We start from the raw sequence: 21,304 nt of genomic DNA, 5'->3' as shown, positions 1-21,304 counted from the left end.
ACTGCGTTCTCCAACCCGCCTGTCAGCGGATATTATGGTAAACTTTCTTATGGCCATTATGGCAAACCCTCTTATGTAGAGGAGGCTCTAGTCCGGGAGTAAACAGTCATTGGGTGTTGGCATATGATTGTTAAACTACGCCTTAAGATCAAACCACACGTAACAAGCATGGTTCCGGCACGGCGTGATTCCAGGGGCATTAGTCTGCTATTACAATTGTGCCAGAATGGTCGATCATTGATCAGTGCAAGAGGGACGGAGCTATGTAAGTTGTATGCTTCGTCCCTCTTGCACTGCTCAATGATCGACCATTCTGACACAATTGTAATAGCAGACTAAGGCCCCAGATTGTGGCTACCACTAGCTGCCAGCGTGCTTACGGCGCGTTGACTGCGAGCTACAAGCACGCGATGCGACGATCTTGATCTGATCTTATGAAAAATACATAATATCATACGACATACGATTTTCAATTCTCATACGATCTTTTCGAAGTTCAAAATGACAAGTTAATTGCTGGGTTACGGCAGTCAAGAGTTTCTTTTAATATATTGTAAGCCGGTAGACGAGCAGACGGATCACCTTATGGTAAGCAATTGCTGCCAACCATGTACACACGAAACACCAGAGGCGTTTCAAGTGCGTTGCCAGCCTTTTGAGGAGTAAGAATTTAAAGATTGGGAAGGGGTGTTATTGGGCCTCCGGGAACCTCACTCACACAACGCAAGCGTTGTTTCACGTCGGTTTTCTCTGGAGCCGTGGTATCACTCCGGTCGAGCTGACCCAGCAGTGCCGAAGCATGGCTCTCCCACACTTAGCGTTTCCGCGAAGGTGGGCCTGTATTCTCTTTCTTATCACAGCACAGAACTCTTAACAACTAATCTATAATATAAAAATAAGTCGGGTTTTCCTTCCTGACGCTATAACTCCAGATCGCACGAACCGATTTCCACGGTTTTGCATTCGTTAGAAAGGGCTCGGACTCCATGAGGTTTATAGCAAAGAAAATTCAGAAAAAAGGGAATATCATTGGCAAAACGGAGTTTGCTGGGTTTGCTAGTCAATTATATAAAAAAATGGGTTTTCCTTCCTGACGCTATAACCACAGAACGCACGAACCGATTTCCACGGTTTTGCATTCGTTAGAAAGATCTCGAGCTCCGTGAGGTTTATAGCAAAGATCATATAGAAGAAAATCAAGAGAAAAGTAGGAAATCTGGAAAATATTTTTTTACATACATCACCATCTTTGATAAAAGAAAAATAAGCGAAGCCATCTCATGGCAAAACGGATTTCGCCCGGGTTTGCTAGTTTAGTTATAAAATAAAATATTTACTACATACTCAAAACGTAGAAATGAGATTACACAATAGTAATTTTGTTTTTATTACAAAACGTTATTATTTATAATTGAAATAAAACATATAAAATTCGCGCCGTGATAAAATGGAGAACAGAACACTGTTCATATTTCTCATGGTATTATTTTCTTTTAGTGAGTATTTTCTTGAAGTCTTATTATTTCAGGGAGTTTTTAAGGGGGGAAATCAGGGGCGAGAGGGAGTGTCAGACTTACTGACTAAAAACCACCTCGTTCCTGCTACTGCTTTTCGGGTCGGAGCGTCGCTAAACCCGCTAGGTAGTCCGCAGCTCGTTTCAGGGTATTAGATGCAGGTCGCTTCCAGCCTATCCATAAGGAAGTCATTGGTGGATTACGGGTATGTGAGGTAGTGGAAGTCTTTTTTCACATCAACAGCCTATAAGTGGCCACTGCTGACCAAAAGGCCTCTTCTCACACGGAGAAGGTTTGAGCATTAATCACCACGCTTGCTCTATGCGGGTTGGCGATTTCAAACTTATAATTAGAAATTATATGCCCAACGTAAGCGAGCAGACGTATCACCTGATGGTAAGTAATCGCCGCCGCCCATGGACATTTGAAACGCCAGATGCGTTACAAGTGCGTTGCCGCCCTTTTGGGGGTTAGGACTTTAAGGGTTTTAAACTCGCATTTGGTTGCCTGTCTGACTGTCTCGTTTGTCGAGTGGTCACAAGTGCGACGGCTGGACTAGGGGTCTGGGGTTAGATTCCTGGGTCGGACAAAGTATTCCTGGACTCTTTTCTGTTTACCGTAAATCAATCCACCACCAAGTCAGTTTATACTGGTATCATTGCCAGCACGCTGTTTTTTTTATAACTTCACGCCTTTAATTCCCGATGGGGTAGGCAGAGGTGCACATTATGGCACATAATGCCAATGTACACCCACATTTCACAATTTATGTTGTAAGTCCCATGTAATAGGTGGTGAGCCTATTGCCATATACCGGGCACATTTCCAGACTCAGTGCTACCACTGAGAAATTTTCGAAAAACCGAAAAAAGCCCAGTAATTCTTCACCCGACCCGGGAATCGAACCCGAGACCCCTTGCTCGATAGTCGCACTCCCAGCATGCTCTGTACCAGCTAATTGGTTATTTTTTTTACAGTAACCCCATGTTTTATGTCCAATGGACGCAAGTATGACGTGGAAACTGAAGCCTTCAAGCTGTACGGTGAAGATTTTCGTACTGTCCTGCGGCGGTTTAGGAAGACTCCTGATTATCTGAAGATATTGACTGATAAGGTAGCTCAGCTTTTTTTGTGGAATAAGCCAGTAAACGAGCAGACGGATCACCTGATGGTAAGCAATCGCCGCCGCCCATGGACACTTGAAACACCAGAGGAAAAGTGCGTTGTCGCCCTTTTGGGGGATAGGAATTTAAGGTTTGTTGGGGAATCGGGGATTAGGAAGATTGGGAAGGGGCGAATTGGGCCTCCGTTAACCGGACTCACACAACGAAACACAGCGAAAGTGTTGTTTCACGTCGGTTTTTTGTGAGGCCGTTGCATCACTCCGGTCGAGCCGGTCCATTCGTGCCGAAGCTTGGCTCTCCCACACTTGAAAATCTACCATGAAACGGTGACGCCTCGCCGATTGTCTTGTGGTTCGAAGCTGGAAAGGACTAGGGGGAATCAAGTTGTGCAATTCTTTTGCACTCTCTCCGAAATTTCTTCTTACGTTTTTCTACTTGCACGGTTCTCCGACATCTTTAATTGATTTTGTCTGGACTTTAAAAGAGACTATGACTTCTGAGTTTGTTTCGGCATTTCTTCTCAGAGTAGTCCGATAGGAAATGCCGGCCTCATCTAGTTATTTAAAAGATTGACGTGTAAAAGAGTTACATTGTAACCTATTTGCAAAATAAATATCATTTATCTTAATTAATTATTATGTTATCGGCTTACTCACGTAATGTTTTGACGAGGAACTCGACTAGTTTCAAGCCATGCTAGAGGCTCATATTCATGAGTAGCATTCCGCGACACACGACGCGGCGAGAATATGAGCCTCTAGCATGGCTTGAAACTAGTCGAGTTCCTCGTCAAAACAGTTACGTGAGTAAGCCGATAACATAATAATTAATTTAGTATGTCTCACGAAAGTTATAATAAAATTGTCATTTATCTCACTTTATCTCTGACTAGCTCCTCATCCGCGCGGTTTCACCCGCTCTGCTTGGCTCCTATTGGTCATAGCGTGATGTTTTATAGCCTTCCTCAATAAATGTACTATTCAACACAAAAATAATTATTCAAATCGGACCAGTAGTTCTGGAGATTAGCGCGTTCAAACAAACAAACTCTTCAGCTTTATTATTAGTAATAGTAAAGATTCTCGTTCCTAGTTGCATGACCTGGAGACATACCTAGCGGAGATGAGCCTCCAAGTGCTTCATTATTACCACGGCAAAATGGCGCAGAGGGTCAATGACATCATCGGCGTCTCCCGCTTCGAGGATGGGGGCACATCCCCCACTCCTATGCTGTGAGTAGCGTTAATATTTTCAACCGACATTAAAAAAGAAAAAAAAGAAAGCAACGTCACGCCTTTCATCCCCGAAGGGAGGCAGAAGTACTCATTACGGCACGTAATGCCGCTATACAATATATCTCGTTGGTCGAGTGGTCGCAAGTGCGACTGCCGAACAAGTGGTCTCGGGTTCGATTTCCGGGTCGGGCAAAGTATTACTGGGGTGTTTTCGGTTTTTCAAAAATTTCTCAGTAGTAGCACGGAGTCTGGAATTGTGTCTAGTATATGGCAATAGGCTCACCCCCTATTACATGGGACTTATAATACAGATGGTAAAAAGTGGGTGTACATTGTATAGCGGCAATACGTGCCGTAATGTGTACCTCTGCCTACCCCTTCGGGGATAAAAGGCTTGGCATTGTGTGTGTGTTGTGTTAAAACAAAATAAGGCGGTAAAGAGAATTGAAGCCGGTTCTTCAACCTCACGGTTTTCTGTGAGGTCGTGGTATCACCCGGTCGGGTCAGCCCAGCAGTGCCGAAGCATGGCTCTCCCACACTCGAAGTGGTATCTTGCAACTAAATTTTGAAGATATCTTCAACCGATTGATCTGAAATTTTGTATATCCGTTTCGTTTGCATGACCATTAATGCCAGTCTGTATAAAAATAATTTTAAAACGTTTTTGATCTATATATTTAGATTTTAAGTGTGGGAGAGCCATGCTTCGGCTCGGCACTGCTTGGCCGGTTCGACAAAAGTGATACCACGGCCTCACAGAAAACTGACGTGAAACAACGCTTGCGTTGTGTTTCGTTGTGTGAGTGAGGTTACCGGAGACCCAATTCCCCCTTCCCAATCTTCCCAATACCCGATTCCCGAACAACCCTTAAATTCCTAACCCCCAAAAAGCCCGACAACGCATTTGTAACGCCTCTGGTGTTTCAAGTGTCCATTTGCGGCGGCGATTGCTTACCATCAGGGGCCTTAGTCTGCTATTACAATTGTGTCAGAATGGTCGATCACTGAGCAGTGCGAGAGGGACGGAGCTATGTAGGTTGTATAGCTCCGTCCCTCTCGCACTGCACTCGATACGTCATAAAAAAAAATATTTCTTTATTTCCAGCTACTACCACGCTTATGGCAGCAGGAGACAGCAGGATGATCCGAATCAAGAGGAGTACAGCAGGGTAGGAATCAAAGTGCTGGATGGCTATCGCATGTTCTCCCATCCTCTATCGGTCCAAGAGAGGAACAGCTTCAAAGACCTTGGCTTCGAGTTTGCTGGGTAAGATTTGCGGAGCTGCGGACTACCTAGCGGGTTTACCGGGGCTCCGGCTCGAAAAGCAGGAGTAGAAACGGGGTGGTTTTTATTCAGTAAGAGTCTGACACTCCCTCCCGCCTCGCCCAAGACGGGAGACGTCATTGGATGATTTTCCCCCTCAAAAAAGGGTAGGATTTACGATTGGGCGGGAGGAACCGCCCAGAAGGGCGGTCCTCGCAGTGATGACACCAAGGCCCTGGTCGGAGAATCCTCCTTTTCTTAGGGAACTTTACTCTCTGTTCCCTAAAGGTGCATTGCCGGCCTTTTAAAAAGGAGTATAACATGCCTTTTTGAGAGGGGAAAATCATCCAATGACTTCTCTCGCCTTGGGCGAGGCGAGAAATCAGAGGCTTCCTGACTAAAAACCATCCCGTTCCTACTCCTGCTTTTCGAGCTGGAGCCCCGGTAAACCCGCTAGGTTGTCTGCAGCTCTGGATTAGGCATTAGCCCTACTGGTCCCGAAAAATGTTAAATAACAATACAATCTTCTTTCAGAAATATAATACATGCCATTATTTCTAACATGGGACCGGTGGACTCCCCTCCAAGATCTACACGACAGCCGTTTGGTGGGGACTTGGATAAGGCTGTTCCAACCATAGCTGATCAGCCCCACACACACGAGGTGAGAGAGAAACAAAAACACAAAAAAAAACAACGTCACGCCTTTTATCCCCGAAGCGGTAGGCAGAGGTGCACATTACGGCACGTAATGCCGCTATACAATGTACACCCACTTTTCACCATTTGTGTGAAGTCCCATGTAATAGGTGGTGAGCCTATTGCCATACACCGGACACATTTCCAGACTCCAAGCTACTATTGAGAAATTTTTGAAAAACCAAAAAAGCCCAGTAGTACTTTGCCCGACCCGGGAATCGAACCCGAGAGCCGGCCGACCCGGAAAACATCGTGAGGAAACCTGGGCTTATAATTTCTAATTATAAGTTTGAAATCGCCAACCCGCATTGAGCAAGCGTGGTGATTAATGCTCAGACCTTCTCCGTGTGAGAAGAGGCCTTTGGTCAGCAGTGGACACTGTATATACAATGGGTAAATGATCAAAAAATTTATCAGAGATATTGAAAAAAGCATTTTTTTTTAAGAGTAACGATGGACTTTCTTTCTCGTTCTTCTCTATTCGAAGCAGCACTTTGGAACGAGCGCCTAGCTTCACTGACAGACAGACTGACGGACAATTCAATTTGACGTTTCAAAAGTGTCTAATTTAGGATTAATTGAAATAAATGCTTTGACTTTTTGACTTACGAAAGTTATTATAAAATTATGAGTTATATTGTTTGACAATTAACTATTTTATGTTTTAGGTGACCACTGACGGTTCGTCTAACATCGCAAGAGGCTTCGTTGACGAGACCACCACTGAATCTTTCAGATTCAGGTAATTATGGAGTAAGCCAGTTAACCTGCAGACGGATCACCTGATGGTAAGCAATCGCCGCCGCCCATGGACACTTGAAACACCAGAGGCGTTGCGTTGCGTCGCCAACCTTTAGGGATTTAAGGGTTTTTGGGGAATCAGGGATTGGGAAGATTGGGAGGGGCGGTAATTGGGCCTCCGGTAACCTCACTCACATAACGAAATGCAACGCAAGCGTTGTTTCACGTCGGTTTTCTGTGAGGCCGTGGTATTACTCCGGTCAAGCTGGCCCATTCGTGCTGAAGCATGGCGCTACCTACTACGCTCCTTACATACTTCTTTAGCTTGTAGTTACAGCTGTGTACAGTCTGTCACTCTCTCAGCACTCCCCTACACTCCTCTAGCGCGCTACATATCACACAGCTTGCTACGCGCAGTAGTTACAGCTATGTACAGTCTGTCACTCTCTCAGCAATCCCCTACACTCTCCTAGCGCGCTACATGTCACACAGCTTGCTACGCGCAGTAGTTACAGCTGTGTACAGTCTGTCACTCTCTCAGCACTCCCCTACACTCCCCTAGCGCGCTACATGTCACACAGCTTGCTACGCGCAGTAGTTACAGCTGTGTACAGTCTGTCACTCTCTCAGTCAGTTTCGTCAAACAGTAAGGGAAGAGTTTTATACATTGATAAGCCATAATTTTAAATTTTTATTCTTTTTTCAGGGTTAAGGAAACAACAGTAAAAGGTATTTAAGGTTTTTAAAATATGTTTTTTTTTCTAGTACATTTTTTTGTTTTTTTTTATCGTATCATCCGGTTAATGAACAGACGGGTCACCTGATGGTAAGCAATCGCTGCCGCCCATGGACACCCGAAACTCCAGAGGCGATACAAATGCGTTGGCCTTTTGGGGTTAGGAGTTTAAGTCTTTGACTGCCAATAAAAAACTGTTAAAAACAAATCCTTCGCTAACGTCAGTCACCGGTGACCACCACGGCGTTCAAAGTGTTAAGGTTTGTTTGGGAGTCGGGGATTAGGAAGATTGAAAATTGGGCCTCCGGTATTAGGTATGAAATGGAAATATTTCGGGTAATAAAGTGTGATGCATGTTTATTTTTTAATGTTAAATGGGTCGACGTTTGGCCACTATCTCGCCTGATGGTATGTGATGATGCGGCCTACGGTGGAGCACGTCTGCCCATAAGCAACCTATTCACTCGGGCTTTGAAGACACCCAGGTTATACCCATCAGGAAACACAGATTTCGGCAAGGGTTCCACTCGCAGTTCGCACAAGGAAGCTTGAAGCAAAGCGCTTCGTGCGAGTGGGTGGGATATCCACCATGAAACGGTGTCATGGAAATGTCGAAATTCACTAAAAATTACTTTTTTCAGCACCAGCAGCAAACGTAACTACGAAAGCTAATAGCAAAAGCAGCTCTTAATATATAAAAAAATAATAAGCAATAAAAATAGTAAGTATTTTGTAATAGAAAAGAAAGTGTGACAATTTTTTTTTGTACTTAATTGTTTGGTCCTATATTTATTTCTTCATTCATACATAACCTCACGCCTGTCTCCCATGGGGGTAGGCAGAGACAATGGAACGCCAATTGCCACGGTTCTTACATACCTACTTCTTTCGCTTCATCAACAGTCATCAGTCTTTTCATGCATGCTCGTCGGTTAAAGGTACTTTTAATTTGGTCCTTTTTTAATATATCGCCAATCTGGTCGCTATATGTCCGTCTGGAGCGCCCTCTACCGATGGTCCCGCTCATATTCGCCTTGTATATTTCTTTCGTAAATCTGCTTTCATCCATCCTTTCTACATGTCCAAACCATCGTAACATTCCCTTTTCAATCCTAGTCACTACATCGTCTTTCAAACCACACTTTTCTCTAACAATACAATTTTTTTTTTTAATTTATTTCTTCATAGGGGTAAAATACTAAATTAAGAATATTGAAAGTCCGTTAGTGGCGACTGTGAGAGTGACAGACTATACACAGCTGTACCTACTGCGCGTAGCAAGCTGTGTGACATGTAGCGCGCTAGGGGAGTGTAGGGGAGTGCTGAGAGAGTGACAGACTGTACACAGCTGTAACTACTGCGCGTAGCAAGCTGTGTGACATGTAGTGCGCTAGGGGAGTGTATCGGAGTGCTGAGAGAGTCTTAGAATGTACACAGCGGTGACGCTCTGTAATTTCTGTATACCATCAGATGTATGAATGTGGTGGAAGCTAAAGAAGTATGTAAGGAGCGTAGTAGAACGTTTATAATTATGTTTTTTTAAGTAATCTATTATATTTTCCACAGGGTAGTCAATCTTAAGGATGTAATGCACACTATTAGGATGATGAAGCACAATCTCTTCTAAATTTCATTTCAGGATCAGCAGAGCTGTTTAAATTCTTCAAACGTTTGTCGTATTTATAGAATGTTAGGTAAAACGAGAGATGTAATTAATATAATCTAATTGTGGAACCTAAGTGTGGGAAAGCCATGCTTCACGAATGGGCCGACTCAGCCGGTGTGATGCCACGGCACGGGAAGGAAATGCCGGCCTCATCTAGTTATTTAAGAGATTGATGTGTAAAAGAGTTACATTGTAACCTATTTGCAAAATAAATATCATGTATCATTTCCTTTGATGAAGAATTTTCTCGTTTAACCTAACAATCCTTAATTTTATTTTTGTAAAATTCCAACAGTTTTTTTTTTATGTATACTTGTATAGTAGCAGATTTGTCTAATGTGAATTAAAATAAATCTTGTATTTTGAAAACGGGGATGTTTTATTTTTAACCTTTCTATAAATTAGTTAGAGCGTTGCGCCTTTTATCCCCGAAGGGGTAGGCAGAGGTGCACATTATGGCACGTAATGCCGCTGTACAATGTACACCCACCATTCGTGTTATAAGTCCCATGTAATAGGGGGTGAGCCTATTGCCATATACTGGACACAATTCCAGACTCCGTGCAACGACTGAGAAATTTTCGTAAAACCGAAAAAGTCCTGTAATACTTTGCCCGACCCGGGAATCGAGCCCTTGTCCGGCAGTCGCACTTGCGACCACTCGACCAACGAGGCAAATAAAAAAATTAATTATAGAAAATAGTTAATATTTATTTTTAAAACTACGTACGAAAATCTAGAATCAAAAGAAATAGTTTTACAATGACTTTGAATGGCTGAAATACTGAATTGTTACTGAAAAACAATTGAATGTAATAATTAATTACTTCTACATGTATTATGTTATATACTAGCTTATGTCTACGGCTTCGCTCGCGCTCCTTTAAGCGGTTTTTTTTGATGGGGGAAACTTCATCCTGTTAAAATAAATCTACTCTCACCTTGGGCGAGACGAGAGGGGGTGTCAGCCTCTACACAAGCATGGTTCTCCTTCACTTAAACCTACCCTGAAAATAACGAAATACACCATACAAACTTTCATTCCCTATTTTAGGGAAGTGGAGGGGTTAGAAAGAGACAAAAGTAGCCTATGTCACTCGATACTGAGCTGCGGACTACCTAGCGGGTTTACCGGGGCTCCGGTTCGAAAAGCAGGAGTAGCAACGGGTGGTTTTTAGTCAGTAAGAGACACTCCCTCCCGCCTCGCCCAAGGCGAGAGATGTCATTGGATGATTTTCCCCCCTCAAAAAAAGGGAGGTGAGAATTGACACAGGTAGTCTATGTCCCATTCAATCCCATTTACTTAAAAGAATACGTAAACTTTCAAAAGAGAGGGAAGAGAGAAAAGGCTTACTTCTTCTTTAAAGGCCCGGCAACGCATGTGTGACTCCTTTAGTGTTGCGGGTGTCCATGGGCGGTGCTGATCGCTTACCATCAGGTGTCACGGCTCGATTGTCACCAATTCCAAAAAAAAAACAAAGAATCGTCGCTCCATTTTACCGTAAAAGACGGACAAACAAATAACTTAAACAAACAGACATGCTGTTTCAGTTATAATATTAGTACATATATGTATTGTATGTATCATGTAATAAAACAAACACATGTGTTATGTATTGTGTATGCTATGTGCGACATACATTCTGTAGCGTTAATCCAAAGCGTGATTTTTGGAAAATTTGGTTAAGCATACACTTGGTAGTTTATTTTTTTGGGTTCTGTATAGATAAATATTACGTCACTAGAATTGAAATTTAAAACGGAATAATTACCATGTTTTTCATTATTAATGAGTTTCCGATATTTCGGCACTGTTGCAAGCGCCATGATCACGGATAAACAGTTTATACGTGATCCGTGATCATGGCGCTTATACATATTAGGCAGCGAGAAGAAACCGCCAAAACAGGCATCGGCCTGGATGGTGCGACCTCGCGCCCCCTGTCGGGGACACAGAGATGACCTCGAGCGGTCACGAGATATTTCAAATCGATATATCTTCGAAAGAAAAATATTAGACACGTATTTTTTTATTTTGTCATAGGTATAAGATAACAGTACCGTACTTAGATAAAACGAATCAAAGTTTAGAAGTGGGAGCAAATACGTCATTTCTACGTATAAAACGTACCTAGAAGTAATGTCACGCGATATTTCAAATCGATATATCTTCGAAAGTATTTGTTTCCGTAAGGAAAAAAAAATTACGTATGTAATTTTTTTAAATAATCTACAAGACGGACACTAAAATAAAAAGTAGTCATTTACATTTACTCTATTTTCCTTCTCAGTCAGTCTGTTTGTCAGTGAAGATATGTGCTCATTCCTAAGTATTTTAGAGAACAGAGAGTAAAGTTCCCTAAGAAAAGCAGTATCTTCCGACCAGGCGAGGTGATCGTGCCTGGCGGGCTTTCTGCCCAACTGTTGTTCGTTGGGATTTTCTATCCATATTTATTCGCATGTAAACTTCACATGTGCGATGTAGGATTTATGACGTCATCCGTTGATTTGTTCGTCGATCGTCTGTGTGCGACTTCTGTCTTCTGTCACTTTTTTTATGAAACACTCCGGTAAACGAGCAGACGTATCACCTGATGGTAAGCAATCGTCGCCGCCCATGGACACTTGAAACACCGTTACAAGTGCGTTGCCGGCTTTTTGGGGGTTAGGAATTTAAGGGTTGTTGTTCGGGAATCGGGGATTGGGAAGATTGGGAAGGGGGAATTGGGCCTCCAGTAACCTCACTCACACAACGAAACACAACACAAGCGTTGTTTCACGTCGGTTTTCTGTGAGGCCGTGGTATCACTCCGGTCGAGCCGGCCCATTCGTCACTTATCATGTGTCGTCAAAGTATTTTTTAAACTGAACTCAAATTATTATAACAGATTTTCCACCAAAATTGAGTTACACATGTTCTTCACGCTACATTAATTCTTTGTCGTAAGCAGTTATACAAAGAGTTAATGACGTAATACATGTGTTTAATGTTAGTTATTTATGATCCTAAGATTGCTGTAATGTGTTGAACGTTTGGTTCCTGAGTTAAGCAAGGTAATTGGGCCTCCGGTAACCTCACGCACACAACGCAAGCGTTGTTTCACGTTTGTTTTCTGCTCGGCCGTGGTATCACTCCGGTCGAGCCGGCACAGAGATACAATAGGAGAGTATAATAAATAAATATCGTCAAGACTTTTTATCCCCGAAGGGGTAGTTACAGTTGCACATTACGGCACGTAATGCCGCTATACAATGTACATCCACTTTTCACCATTTGTGTTATAAGTCCCATGTAATAGGGGGTGAGCCTATTGCCATATACTGGACACAATACCAGACTCCGTGCTACTACTGAGATATTTTCGAAAATCGGAAATAAACACAGTAATACTCTGTCCGACCCGGGGATTGAACCCGAGACCCCTTTTCGTAATTTCGACCACTCGACTCGAGTCAGTCAGTCAGTCAGTCGTAATAGGGGGATGAAGAATAGGAATAATTTTAAAACATATTTTATTTAACACGAAAATTGGTAACCAATAATAAATCATACCTAATTGTTTAGCTCAAAATCAGTTAATACGAAAATCTTTTATTTCAATACCAATGTTATTTACCCAGGTGTTCTAAACAAATTTATTGTTAAATAAATATTTAAATTTTAAGGTAATAATATACACGGTGTAACAAAAAGGTGGTATACATATCAAGTGCACGGTTTCTAGATAACATAACAAACCAATTCCCCCATTCCCAATCTTCCCCATCCCCATTCTCGAACAACAACCCTTAAATTTTTAACTCCCAAAAAGCCGGAAACGCAATTGTAAAGCCTCTCGTGTTTCAAGTGTCCATGGGCGGTGGCGATTGCTTACCATCAGGTAATACGTCTGCTCGATTACCGGCGTGTTTAAAAAAAAAAACGACAACGCACTTAAAACACCAGAGGCGTTACAAGTGCGTTCCTGGCTTTTTGGGATTTAGGAATTTTAGGGTTGTTGTTCGCGAAATCGGGGATTGGGAAGATTGGCAAGGGGGGAATTGGGCCTCCGGTAACCTCACACACAACGAAATACAACGCAAGTTGTTTCACGGTTTTCTGCTCGGCCGTGGTATCACTCCGGTCGAGCCGGCCCAGCAGTGCCGAAGCATGGCTCTCCCACACATTCAAAAACTTTCTTGATGTATTTTGTTTGTTACACGCTGTATATTAATTTTGGTAGTTAATAAATAATATATAGACGATAGAAACAATTTTAAAGTACGTGTGATTGAAACAATTGTGTAAACAAATTTGGTATTTTTTTTTTGTTTTGGTAGTTTTGATTCGGTATATAAGCTTGGGGTAGTGGTTTGGTGGACATAGTTGGAGTTTGGTCGTAGAAGCCCATCTCCAGTTAGTCCACTGGGTACCAAAATGGTGTCCACCAAGATTTTGGTTGCAGTCGCCTTGGTGAGTCCATTTTTTTAATTTACTTAACTTTAATATTTTAAGTAAAATAAAAAAAAAATATTTAGAAATAAATAAATAAGTATATTATTGATATACATTTAAGTAGTGTCGTTGGTCGAGTGGTCGTGGATTGCCGGACAAGGGATTTCGGGTTCGATTCCCGTGTCGGGCAAAGTATTACTGAGCTTTTTTCGGTTTTTCGAAAATTTCTCAGTAGTAGCATGGAGTCTGAAATTGTATCCAGTATATGGCAATAGGCTCACCCCTTATTACATGGGACTTATAACACAAATTGTGAAAAGTGTGTGTACATTGTATAGCGGCATTACGTGCCGTAATGTGCACCTCTGCTCATCCCTTTTGGGATAAAAACCGTGACGATATATTATATTATACTCCCTAACGTTGTTATCCTCCACTGACGTTGTTTTGTGAGTGAGGTTACCGGAGGCCCAATTAATCCTCTTCTAATCATCCCAATCCCCGCTTCCCCAACAACCCTTAAATTCCCAAAAAACCGACAACGCACTTGCAACTTGCTTGTTTCAAACATCCATGAGCAACGACGATTGCTTACCATCAACTGATCCATCAGCTCATTTACCACAAAAACACTAATCCCCAAACCCTTTTCCACAGTTGGCGATTGTAGCAGCCACACCGCATCACCATAATCACCACAAGAAGCTTGAGAGGCACCTCAAGGGACTACCATGGGTGGTAGAGCACACGGGACATACGGTGGGAAGACTGGTGGGAGGAGTCACGAAGACAGTGAAGAAAGTCACTGGTACCGTGAAGTCCGTTTCTGAACTGGTCGGGAAAGTCACCGGCCATTTAGAGGTATGTATGGGTTTGAGTAAAATATAGCTATAATAAAAAGAAGGATCTTTTTTAAAAAAAAAACACAAAAGTTAACGACGTCATTATCATATATCGTCATTAGTTAACAATTGGAATGATGACTGGGTCAAAAAAAAGTCGACTGCACGGTTGGTGCGGTGGCTGGGCAACTGGCTGCCGCGCTACGGGTAGCGGGTTCGATTCCCGCACGGAGCAACTCTTTGTGTGATCCACAAATTGTTGTTTCGGGTCTGGGTGTCATGTGTATGTGAACTTGTATGTTTGTAAACGCACCCGCGACACAGGAGAAAATCCTAACGTGGGGCAACGTTTTAAAAAAAAAAAAAACAAAAAAAATGAAGGATGTTTTTTTAAAAAAAAAACACAAAAAGTTAACGGCGTCATTATCCTTTAACCAAAAGTTAACAATAGGAATGATGACTGGGTCAAAAATAAATTATTACAACTTTTCAATACAATAAAATATACAAAAATAATCACTCTCATTCATAAATTTGATGAACTACTTAATTTTCGATTTTTTTCTAGCTAAATTTCTAGAAATAAGTTTGCTATTTGGCGTAAAAAACTTATGACGTCGTAATAGAGTATTTCATACAAAGTTAACAGAAAATATCGTTTTTAACGTTTCGAAAAAAGACTGTGCATCTCAAAGTCAAAATTATTTATTTCAAATAGACCAGGCACTTTTGAACGTCAAAGCAAATATTACAATGTAAAGAAAACAAAATGTCTGTCTGTCGGTCAGTCCTCTAGTTGCTCTATTTGCTCGTTCCAAAGTGTAGATTCCTATGGAGAAGAACGAGCAAGAAACTCCATAGGTTACTCTTTTATGTCATGTGTTTAATGTTTATTTGTTATGTTTCTAGGCTGATAAGGCGAACTTCGTGAGTGCAGGTAAATATAACTTCTCTTTACTTTATATTACTTGACACCGGGTTGATATTTACCGGAGCTGCGACTACCAAGCGGGTTACCGGGGCTTCGGCTCGAAAAGCAGGAATAGGAACTAGGTGGTTCTTAGTTAGTAAGAGTTTGACACTCACTCTCGCCAAGGCGGGAGAAGTCTTTGAATTGAAAAAAAAGGGTGATCTTTACCCTGTACATTGTACAGTGGCAATACGTGCCGTAATGTGCACCTCTGCCTACCCCTTCGGGGATAAAAGGCATGACTTTACTCTGTATGTAGCCTCCTTCATCTGTGATTCTCATATATTTCACTTAAGAGTTAAAAAAAGCAATCTGCACACTGCACTATTAACGCGGTAACGTGTAGCGGTTTCGATTCCCGCACGTAACAACTCTTTGTGTGATCCACAAATTGTTGTTTCGGGTCTGGGTGTCATGTGTATGTGAACTTGTATGTTTGTAAATGCACACACAACACAGGAGAAGTTTCTAGAGGTAACTGTGGAGGCATGGTTTAAAAGAGTCTGATTTTTTGTCTCTCTCTTACAATTTGTTTCCAAAATATATCATAAGAGATCTTTTACTTAATCCTTTATGTTTTTCTTTTGTTTTGCAGGATTCTTCGCCAGAGGAATTCTAGGTAAGTTGATATTTTCGTACCCCGGACCAGTTAATTCAATTTGAGAACATAAAGAAGTTAAATAAACATTGACTCTACTCTGTATAAAGTGTTTTCATTGACGAAGCGACAGAGACAGTGAAAGAGATAGCTCTTTCATAACAAACACATACGTAGATTATTCTGTATGAAAAAAATTACTCATAATCAATCATTTATATTCACTATTGTAATCTTCAAACACAACACTACCTCCCATTAAAGCCGTGGCAGATACTTTTAGAACACCTTATATAATGTTTATATGAAAAAAAATGTTAATTTCAAATATCTTTCTTTACAGATCACAGCTCTCCTTCTTATAAAGCCTTTAAATGGATTGCCGGAAGAAGTAAGTTCATCATTATATTAATATGGTTCTTGAATACTGGACTCAGGTTCGTTTCTTGAGACGGGCAATGTTTAAAAAAAAAATCTTAGCAAATATAGAGAATTTGGAATTGTAAACGGTGTATGGTGACGCTCACCCCCTATCACATGGGACTCATAATATAACTGGTGAAATGTGGGTCATTTTATATGTTTTTTTATGGAATAAGCCTGATGTTAAGCAATCGGTGCCGCCCATGGTTTGAACACCACAGGCTTTACAATTGCGTTGCCGGCAGTTTGGGGTTAGGAATTTAAGGGTTGTTGGGGAATCGGGGATTGGGAAGGGAGGAATTGGGCCTCCGGTAACCTCACTCACACAACGTAAGCGTTGTTTCACGCCGGCCCATTCGTGCCGACGCATGGCTCTTCCACACTTAAAAAGGGTGTAAAATTATTCAGTATATGAGCACATCTCTCTAGTCTACTCCTTAACCTATTAAAGAGCGTGAGCATGTTATATTTATTTATTTTATTTTTAATTTTCCAGAGGACGTCCGAACCTACAATGAGGTGACAGAGATTCTTCTGACAGCCACCAAGGGGGTCAGTGGTCTACTCAACCAGTGGATCCCAGAACGTAAGTCAATATCAATGTCAAAGTCAAAGTTCAAATGAATGTCTCAATTAAAGTCATAATCAGTAACAAAATTAAAGCCAAAATCAATGTTAAGGCAAGATTAAGGTTAATATCAAAGTCTATGGGTATCAAAGTCAAGGTCAAAATCAATGTCAAAGTCAAGATCAAACTTTAGTATCAATAAAGTTTAATTTAAGTAGTATATAGTAAAATATAGTTATACTATATGTTCAATAATATACTTTAAATGAGATGATTAGATTTATTTTTCTCTTTTAGAGAATTTTCAGGCATGATTTTATTTCATATTAACTAATATTTCATTGTTTCTATTTCTCTTTCAGTGGGTGACCTTCTTTCGAAGTGTAAGTATCAACTTTAACCATTATTCAGTCACTTGAAGGATCAATTGTGATCTTTTTAATATCAAAGTCAAAGTCCAAATCATATTTAATGTCAAAGTTTAAGTATTTTTGTGTTACAACTCACTGTAGTAGAAATATCAATCGTTCTCTATTCAATATCAAAGTCAACGTCAAAGTCAAAGTTTTGACTTTGACGTTAAAACGTCGTCAAAATCAACATTAAAGTCAAAAACAAAGTCTAAATCATATTCAAAGTCAAAGTCAAAGTGATAGAGATGATCAAAGTCAAAGTGAAAATCAAAGTCAAAGTCAAAATATTTATATGTAAAAACTCACTTTAAAAATATCACAATAAATTTGTTTATCACTCAGTTCGTCAATGAAGCTATGTGCTTATAATAATCTTTATAAATATAATTATTATGTATGTATGTTTATTTTGTGTCTGTTATCTTCCAGTGGTGATTGCTACGACCAGGATCGGAGACTGTGTGCTCGGCCACACGCTCCACGTCCGATCCAGGCATGGACATCTTCACCATTTGAAACACCCCAAATGTGAGTACCATGTCTATTTATTAATTAAAGAAACAGAAAATGAATGAAATTAATGCCTTTTGAAAAGAAAATCTCCTGTAATGGGCTCATGTCTATTTATTAATTTAAGAAACATAAAATGACACAGCATTTTAAAAAGATAATCTCCTGTAGAGTGCTTTTCCACCAGAGATGTGCTATGCTACGTTGCTGTGGATGCGTTTGGCTTCCACCAATCATATTCATTGGTACATTTAGCTTAGCACTGGTGGAAACGGACTCAGCTAAGCTATGATTTTGATATGGAAAGATGCGTGCTATGGATGGCTTCCCTACTATCGATGCATCGCATACTCGAGCTGCGCATCTTCCACGCACAGCTATATAGCTTAGTATCAGTGGAAACGGTCACATAGTGTCACAGCTTAGCTGTTACATCTTCGTAGCATAGCTACATAGCAGATCTCTGTTGGAAAAGCATCGTTATACACTTTAACGATGAAATTAAAAACATTACAACTAGTTAAGGTTTAACATCCCAACAAGACGTAACAAGACACATTATACAAACGGCAAAGAGTGAGTCCTACAATGCACATATCGATCAAATTGATCAAAAACTGCAAGTTGTGGGAAATGAGTACGAAAGTCTCAGAAAATTAAAGTATTGAATAAATTTTAGTATCTCTTCCGTATTCCATGGCATACATGATTTCTACTAGATTTATGGATTAGTTCTTTAGTTGTAGAGTCTATTTGTTATTTTATAACGCCAGTTTATGATAAAATGTTACAGAAATATTGAGTTTAGTCACTTTCATTCTAAGAATACGATGTGTACCTTCTACGACTTTGGGAGTTAAAACACGTATTAAAATCTACGTTAAACTCTGATTTTGTTTCGCTATTTCATCTCAGAGTAACCAGACTCGGATTATTTACTGAAATAAATATCATTAATGTATATTTTCTTTGCTCTTTAATTAGTTAAAGAAATTAGTTATCATATTAGGTTAAGCATAATTGTAACTTTGGGAGAAATTATAAGGCTTTTTTGTTTTTTTATTTTATTTTTATTTATTTATTTATAATGTATATTTTCTTTGCAGTACACCTCTGCACGAAAACCCATTACGGCAGACGGTGGGGATGGAAGGCATACAGGGCTGGATACAGCAACGAAGCTGAGGTCATTCTCTACTACAAGCTGCAACACGCAGTCAAACAAGTGCATGCTTTGTTGCAACTCAAAGGCGGCATTGATGGTCTTGAAGGTAAGCTCTCTCTCTCTCTCTCTCTCTCTCTCTCTCTCTCTCTCTCTCTCTCTCTCTCTCTCTCTCTCTCTCTCTCTCTCTCTCTCTCTCTCTCTCTCTCTCTCTCTCTCTCTCTCTCTCTCTCTCTCTCTCTCTCTCTCTCTCACTCTCTCACTCAGAGACATTTCAACATCAACATCAACAGCCTATAAGTGGCCACTGCTGACCAAAGGCTTTTTCTCACACTACATTCTGGCGTCGGAGATCACGGGACAATCTCCGGTCATCGTAAGTGCGGGTCTGTAGACGGCGAGCAAGGGTAACTCACCGCCCGACCAGAACCAGACCCGTGCGTGCAGCACGTCGCGTTCTGCGCACGCTTTAAAGAGCTATGAGACCACCACAGATGGGGCCCAGTAGGGCTGATGCCTGATCCGCAGCTGCGGACTACCTAGCGGGTTTACCGGGGTTCCGGCTCGAAATGCAGGAGTAGGAACGGGGTGGTTTTTAGTCAGTAAAGGTCTGACGCTCCTTCTCGCCTCGCCCAAGGCGGGAGAAGTCATTGGATGACTTTCCCCCCGCAAAAAAATAACAAATAAGCTCCCTCTCTCCGTATATCATCACATATCAACATCAACATCAACAGCCTATAAGTGTCCACTGCTGACCAAAGGCCTCTTCTCACACGGAGAAGGTTTCAAAGTCAAAGTCAAAATTCTTTATTTCAAATAGACCAGGAAGGCTATATTTTTATATGGAAAGATGCATGCTATGGATGGCTTCCCTACTATAGATACATCGCATACTCAAGCTGCGCATCTTACTCGCACAGCTACGTAGCTTGGTATCAGTGGAAACGGTCACATAGTTTCACAGCTTAGCTATTACATAATATGGGAAAGAACAGTATATTAAACTGGTTTTTCTTTTTCAGGATACCCCAAGCACCTTGCTCAAGCTATTTTGGAAATCAGTCACTTGTTTGGCCGTAAGTACATAAATAAAATATTTTTTATAATAACTATCGTGAGACATACAAAATTAACTAAAAATCACGGTTTACTCACGTACATTAATGGAGAGACTGCCTCGTTGCTCGGGTGGTCGTAAGTGCGACTGCTGAACAACGGTTCGATTCCTGGGTCGGGCAAAGTATTACTAGGCTTTTATCGGTTTTTTGGGCCTATTTCGGTTTTTCGAAAGTCAGTAGTAGCACGGAGTCTGGAATTGTGTCCGGTATATGGCAATAGGTGTAAATTGGTATTATGTGACATAATGTGCATATCTGCCTACCCCTTGGGGATTAAAAGGCGTGACGTTATTGTGAAAAAACAATAATAACTATGGTGAGACATACTAAATTGACTAAAAATCACGGTTTACTCACGTACATTCAAGGAGAATGATGAAGAGTCCCTCTGTGATTCGAAACTTGTAGAGTTTTTCTCCAGTAAACCGTGAGTTTTAGTTAACATATAAAATATTATTTAACTAATCTTTGATCTCTAACAATGACTACTGGTTCAGTTTTGAAATATCGCGTAACGTCACTTCTAGGTACGTTTTATACGTAGAAATAACAAAGCTCCCACTCCTAAACTTTGATTCGTTTTATCTAAGCATCGTTATCTTATATGACAAAACAAAAAACATACGTGTCTAATATTTTTTCATTACCTAACTGACGGACTAAATAGATTTTTAATTTTCACACCCCGTCATCATCCCTATTAGTAGTAGTACTACATAATTCTTATTTTGTTTAATACAGGCCACCACACAGCTTGGACCCGCAAAGATGTCAACTTCGTTTACGCAAGACGTAAGTTAAATTCAAAGCATTTCTTTTATTACCCGACTGTGCTAGAAGGAGGGTTATGATTTCGAGAGTACATATGTATAATTTTTTGGCACGCTCTGCAGGCTTGATGGATTTTGGCTTGAGAGGTGTCGTTATTTTATTATAACTTTCGTGAGACATACTAAATTAATTATTATGTTATCGGCTTACTCACGTAACTGTTTGACGAGGAACTCGACTAGTTTCAAGCCATGCTAGAGGCTCATATTCATGAGCAGCATTCTGCGACACACGACGCGGCGATTGTCGCGCTGCTACTGTAGTAGCTAAAACTAGTCGAGTTCCACGTCAAACAAATACATTTATTTTATGGTATAAGCCGGTAAACGAGCAGACGGATCACCTGATGGTAAGCAATCGCCGCCGCCCACGGACACTTGAAACACCAGAGGCGTTACAAGTGCGTTACCGGCCTTTTGGGGGTTAGGAATTTAAGGGAATTTGGCTTCCACAAC

General features: G+C 41.0%; 2 protein-coding genes across 6 annotated transcripts in view; both read left to right on the top strand.

Annotated features, from left to right (window-relative positions):
* The first annotated feature begins 1,388 nt into the window (after positions 1-1,388).
* LOC118281127 (uncharacterized) lies at positions 1,389-9,235 on the top strand. 3 transcript variants are annotated; one of them, XM_050700595.1, is made up of 9 exons: positions 1,389-1,496; positions 2,492-2,628; positions 3,731-3,870; positions 4,979-5,140; positions 5,672-5,801; positions 6,505-6,578; positions 7,284-7,306; positions 7,958-8,034; positions 8,880-9,032. In XM_050700595.1, the coding sequence occupies exons 1-8, from the start codon at positions 1,448-1,450 to the stop codon at positions 8,002-8,004; spliced, it is 762 nt and encodes a 253-aa protein (XP_050556552.1). In that variant the 5' UTR covers positions 1,389-1,447; the 3' UTR covers positions 8,005-8,034; positions 8,880-9,032. The 3 variants fall into 3 exon arrangements, with proteins under 3 accessions (XP_050556552.1, XP_050556550.1, XP_050556551.1); XM_050700593.1 differs by having other exon boundaries at positions 1,390-1,496; positions 7,955-8,034; positions 8,953-9,235; XM_050700594.1 differs by having other exon boundaries at positions 1,390-1,496; positions 7,955-8,034; positions 8,880-9,031.
* Positions 9,236-13,330: 4,095 nt separating this feature from the next.
* LOC118280904 (collagen alpha-2(IV) chain-like) overlaps positions 13,331-21,304 on the top strand; it is a 29,211-nt gene continuing 21,237 nt past the window's right edge. For all 3 annotated transcript variants that reach the window (XM_050700440.1, XM_050700439.1, XM_050700441.1), the window contains exons 1-11: positions 13,331-13,432; positions 14,072-14,275; positions 15,166-15,193; positions 15,822-15,845; positions 16,168-16,215; positions 16,744-16,833; positions 17,178-17,198; positions 17,658-17,756; positions 18,845-19,009; positions 19,923-19,976; positions 20,760-20,810. In XM_050700440.1, the coding sequence (XP_050556397.1) occupies positions 13,397-13,432; positions 14,072-14,275; positions 15,166-15,193; positions 15,822-15,845; positions 16,168-16,215; positions 16,744-16,833; positions 17,178-17,198; positions 17,658-17,756; positions 18,845-19,009; positions 19,923-19,976; positions 20,760-20,810 (820 nt within the window). In that variant the 5' untranslated portion in view covers positions 13,331-13,396. The remainder of the gene's footprint in view (positions 13,433-14,071; positions 14,276-15,165; positions 15,194-15,821; positions 15,846-16,167; positions 16,216-16,743; positions 16,834-17,177; positions 17,199-17,657; positions 17,757-18,844; positions 19,010-19,922; positions 19,977-20,759; positions 20,811-21,304) is intronic.

Source organism: Spodoptera frugiperda, chromosome 19, assembly GCF_023101765.2.
Source record: "Spodoptera frugiperda isolate SF20-4 chromosome 19, AGI-APGP_CSIRO_Sfru_2.0, whole genome shotgun sequence".
NCBI classification, from domain to species: domain Eukaryota; kingdom Metazoa; phylum Arthropoda; class Insecta; order Lepidoptera; family Noctuidae; genus Spodoptera; species Spodoptera frugiperda.
This window is presented reverse-complemented; position numbering and strand designations above follow the sequence as displayed.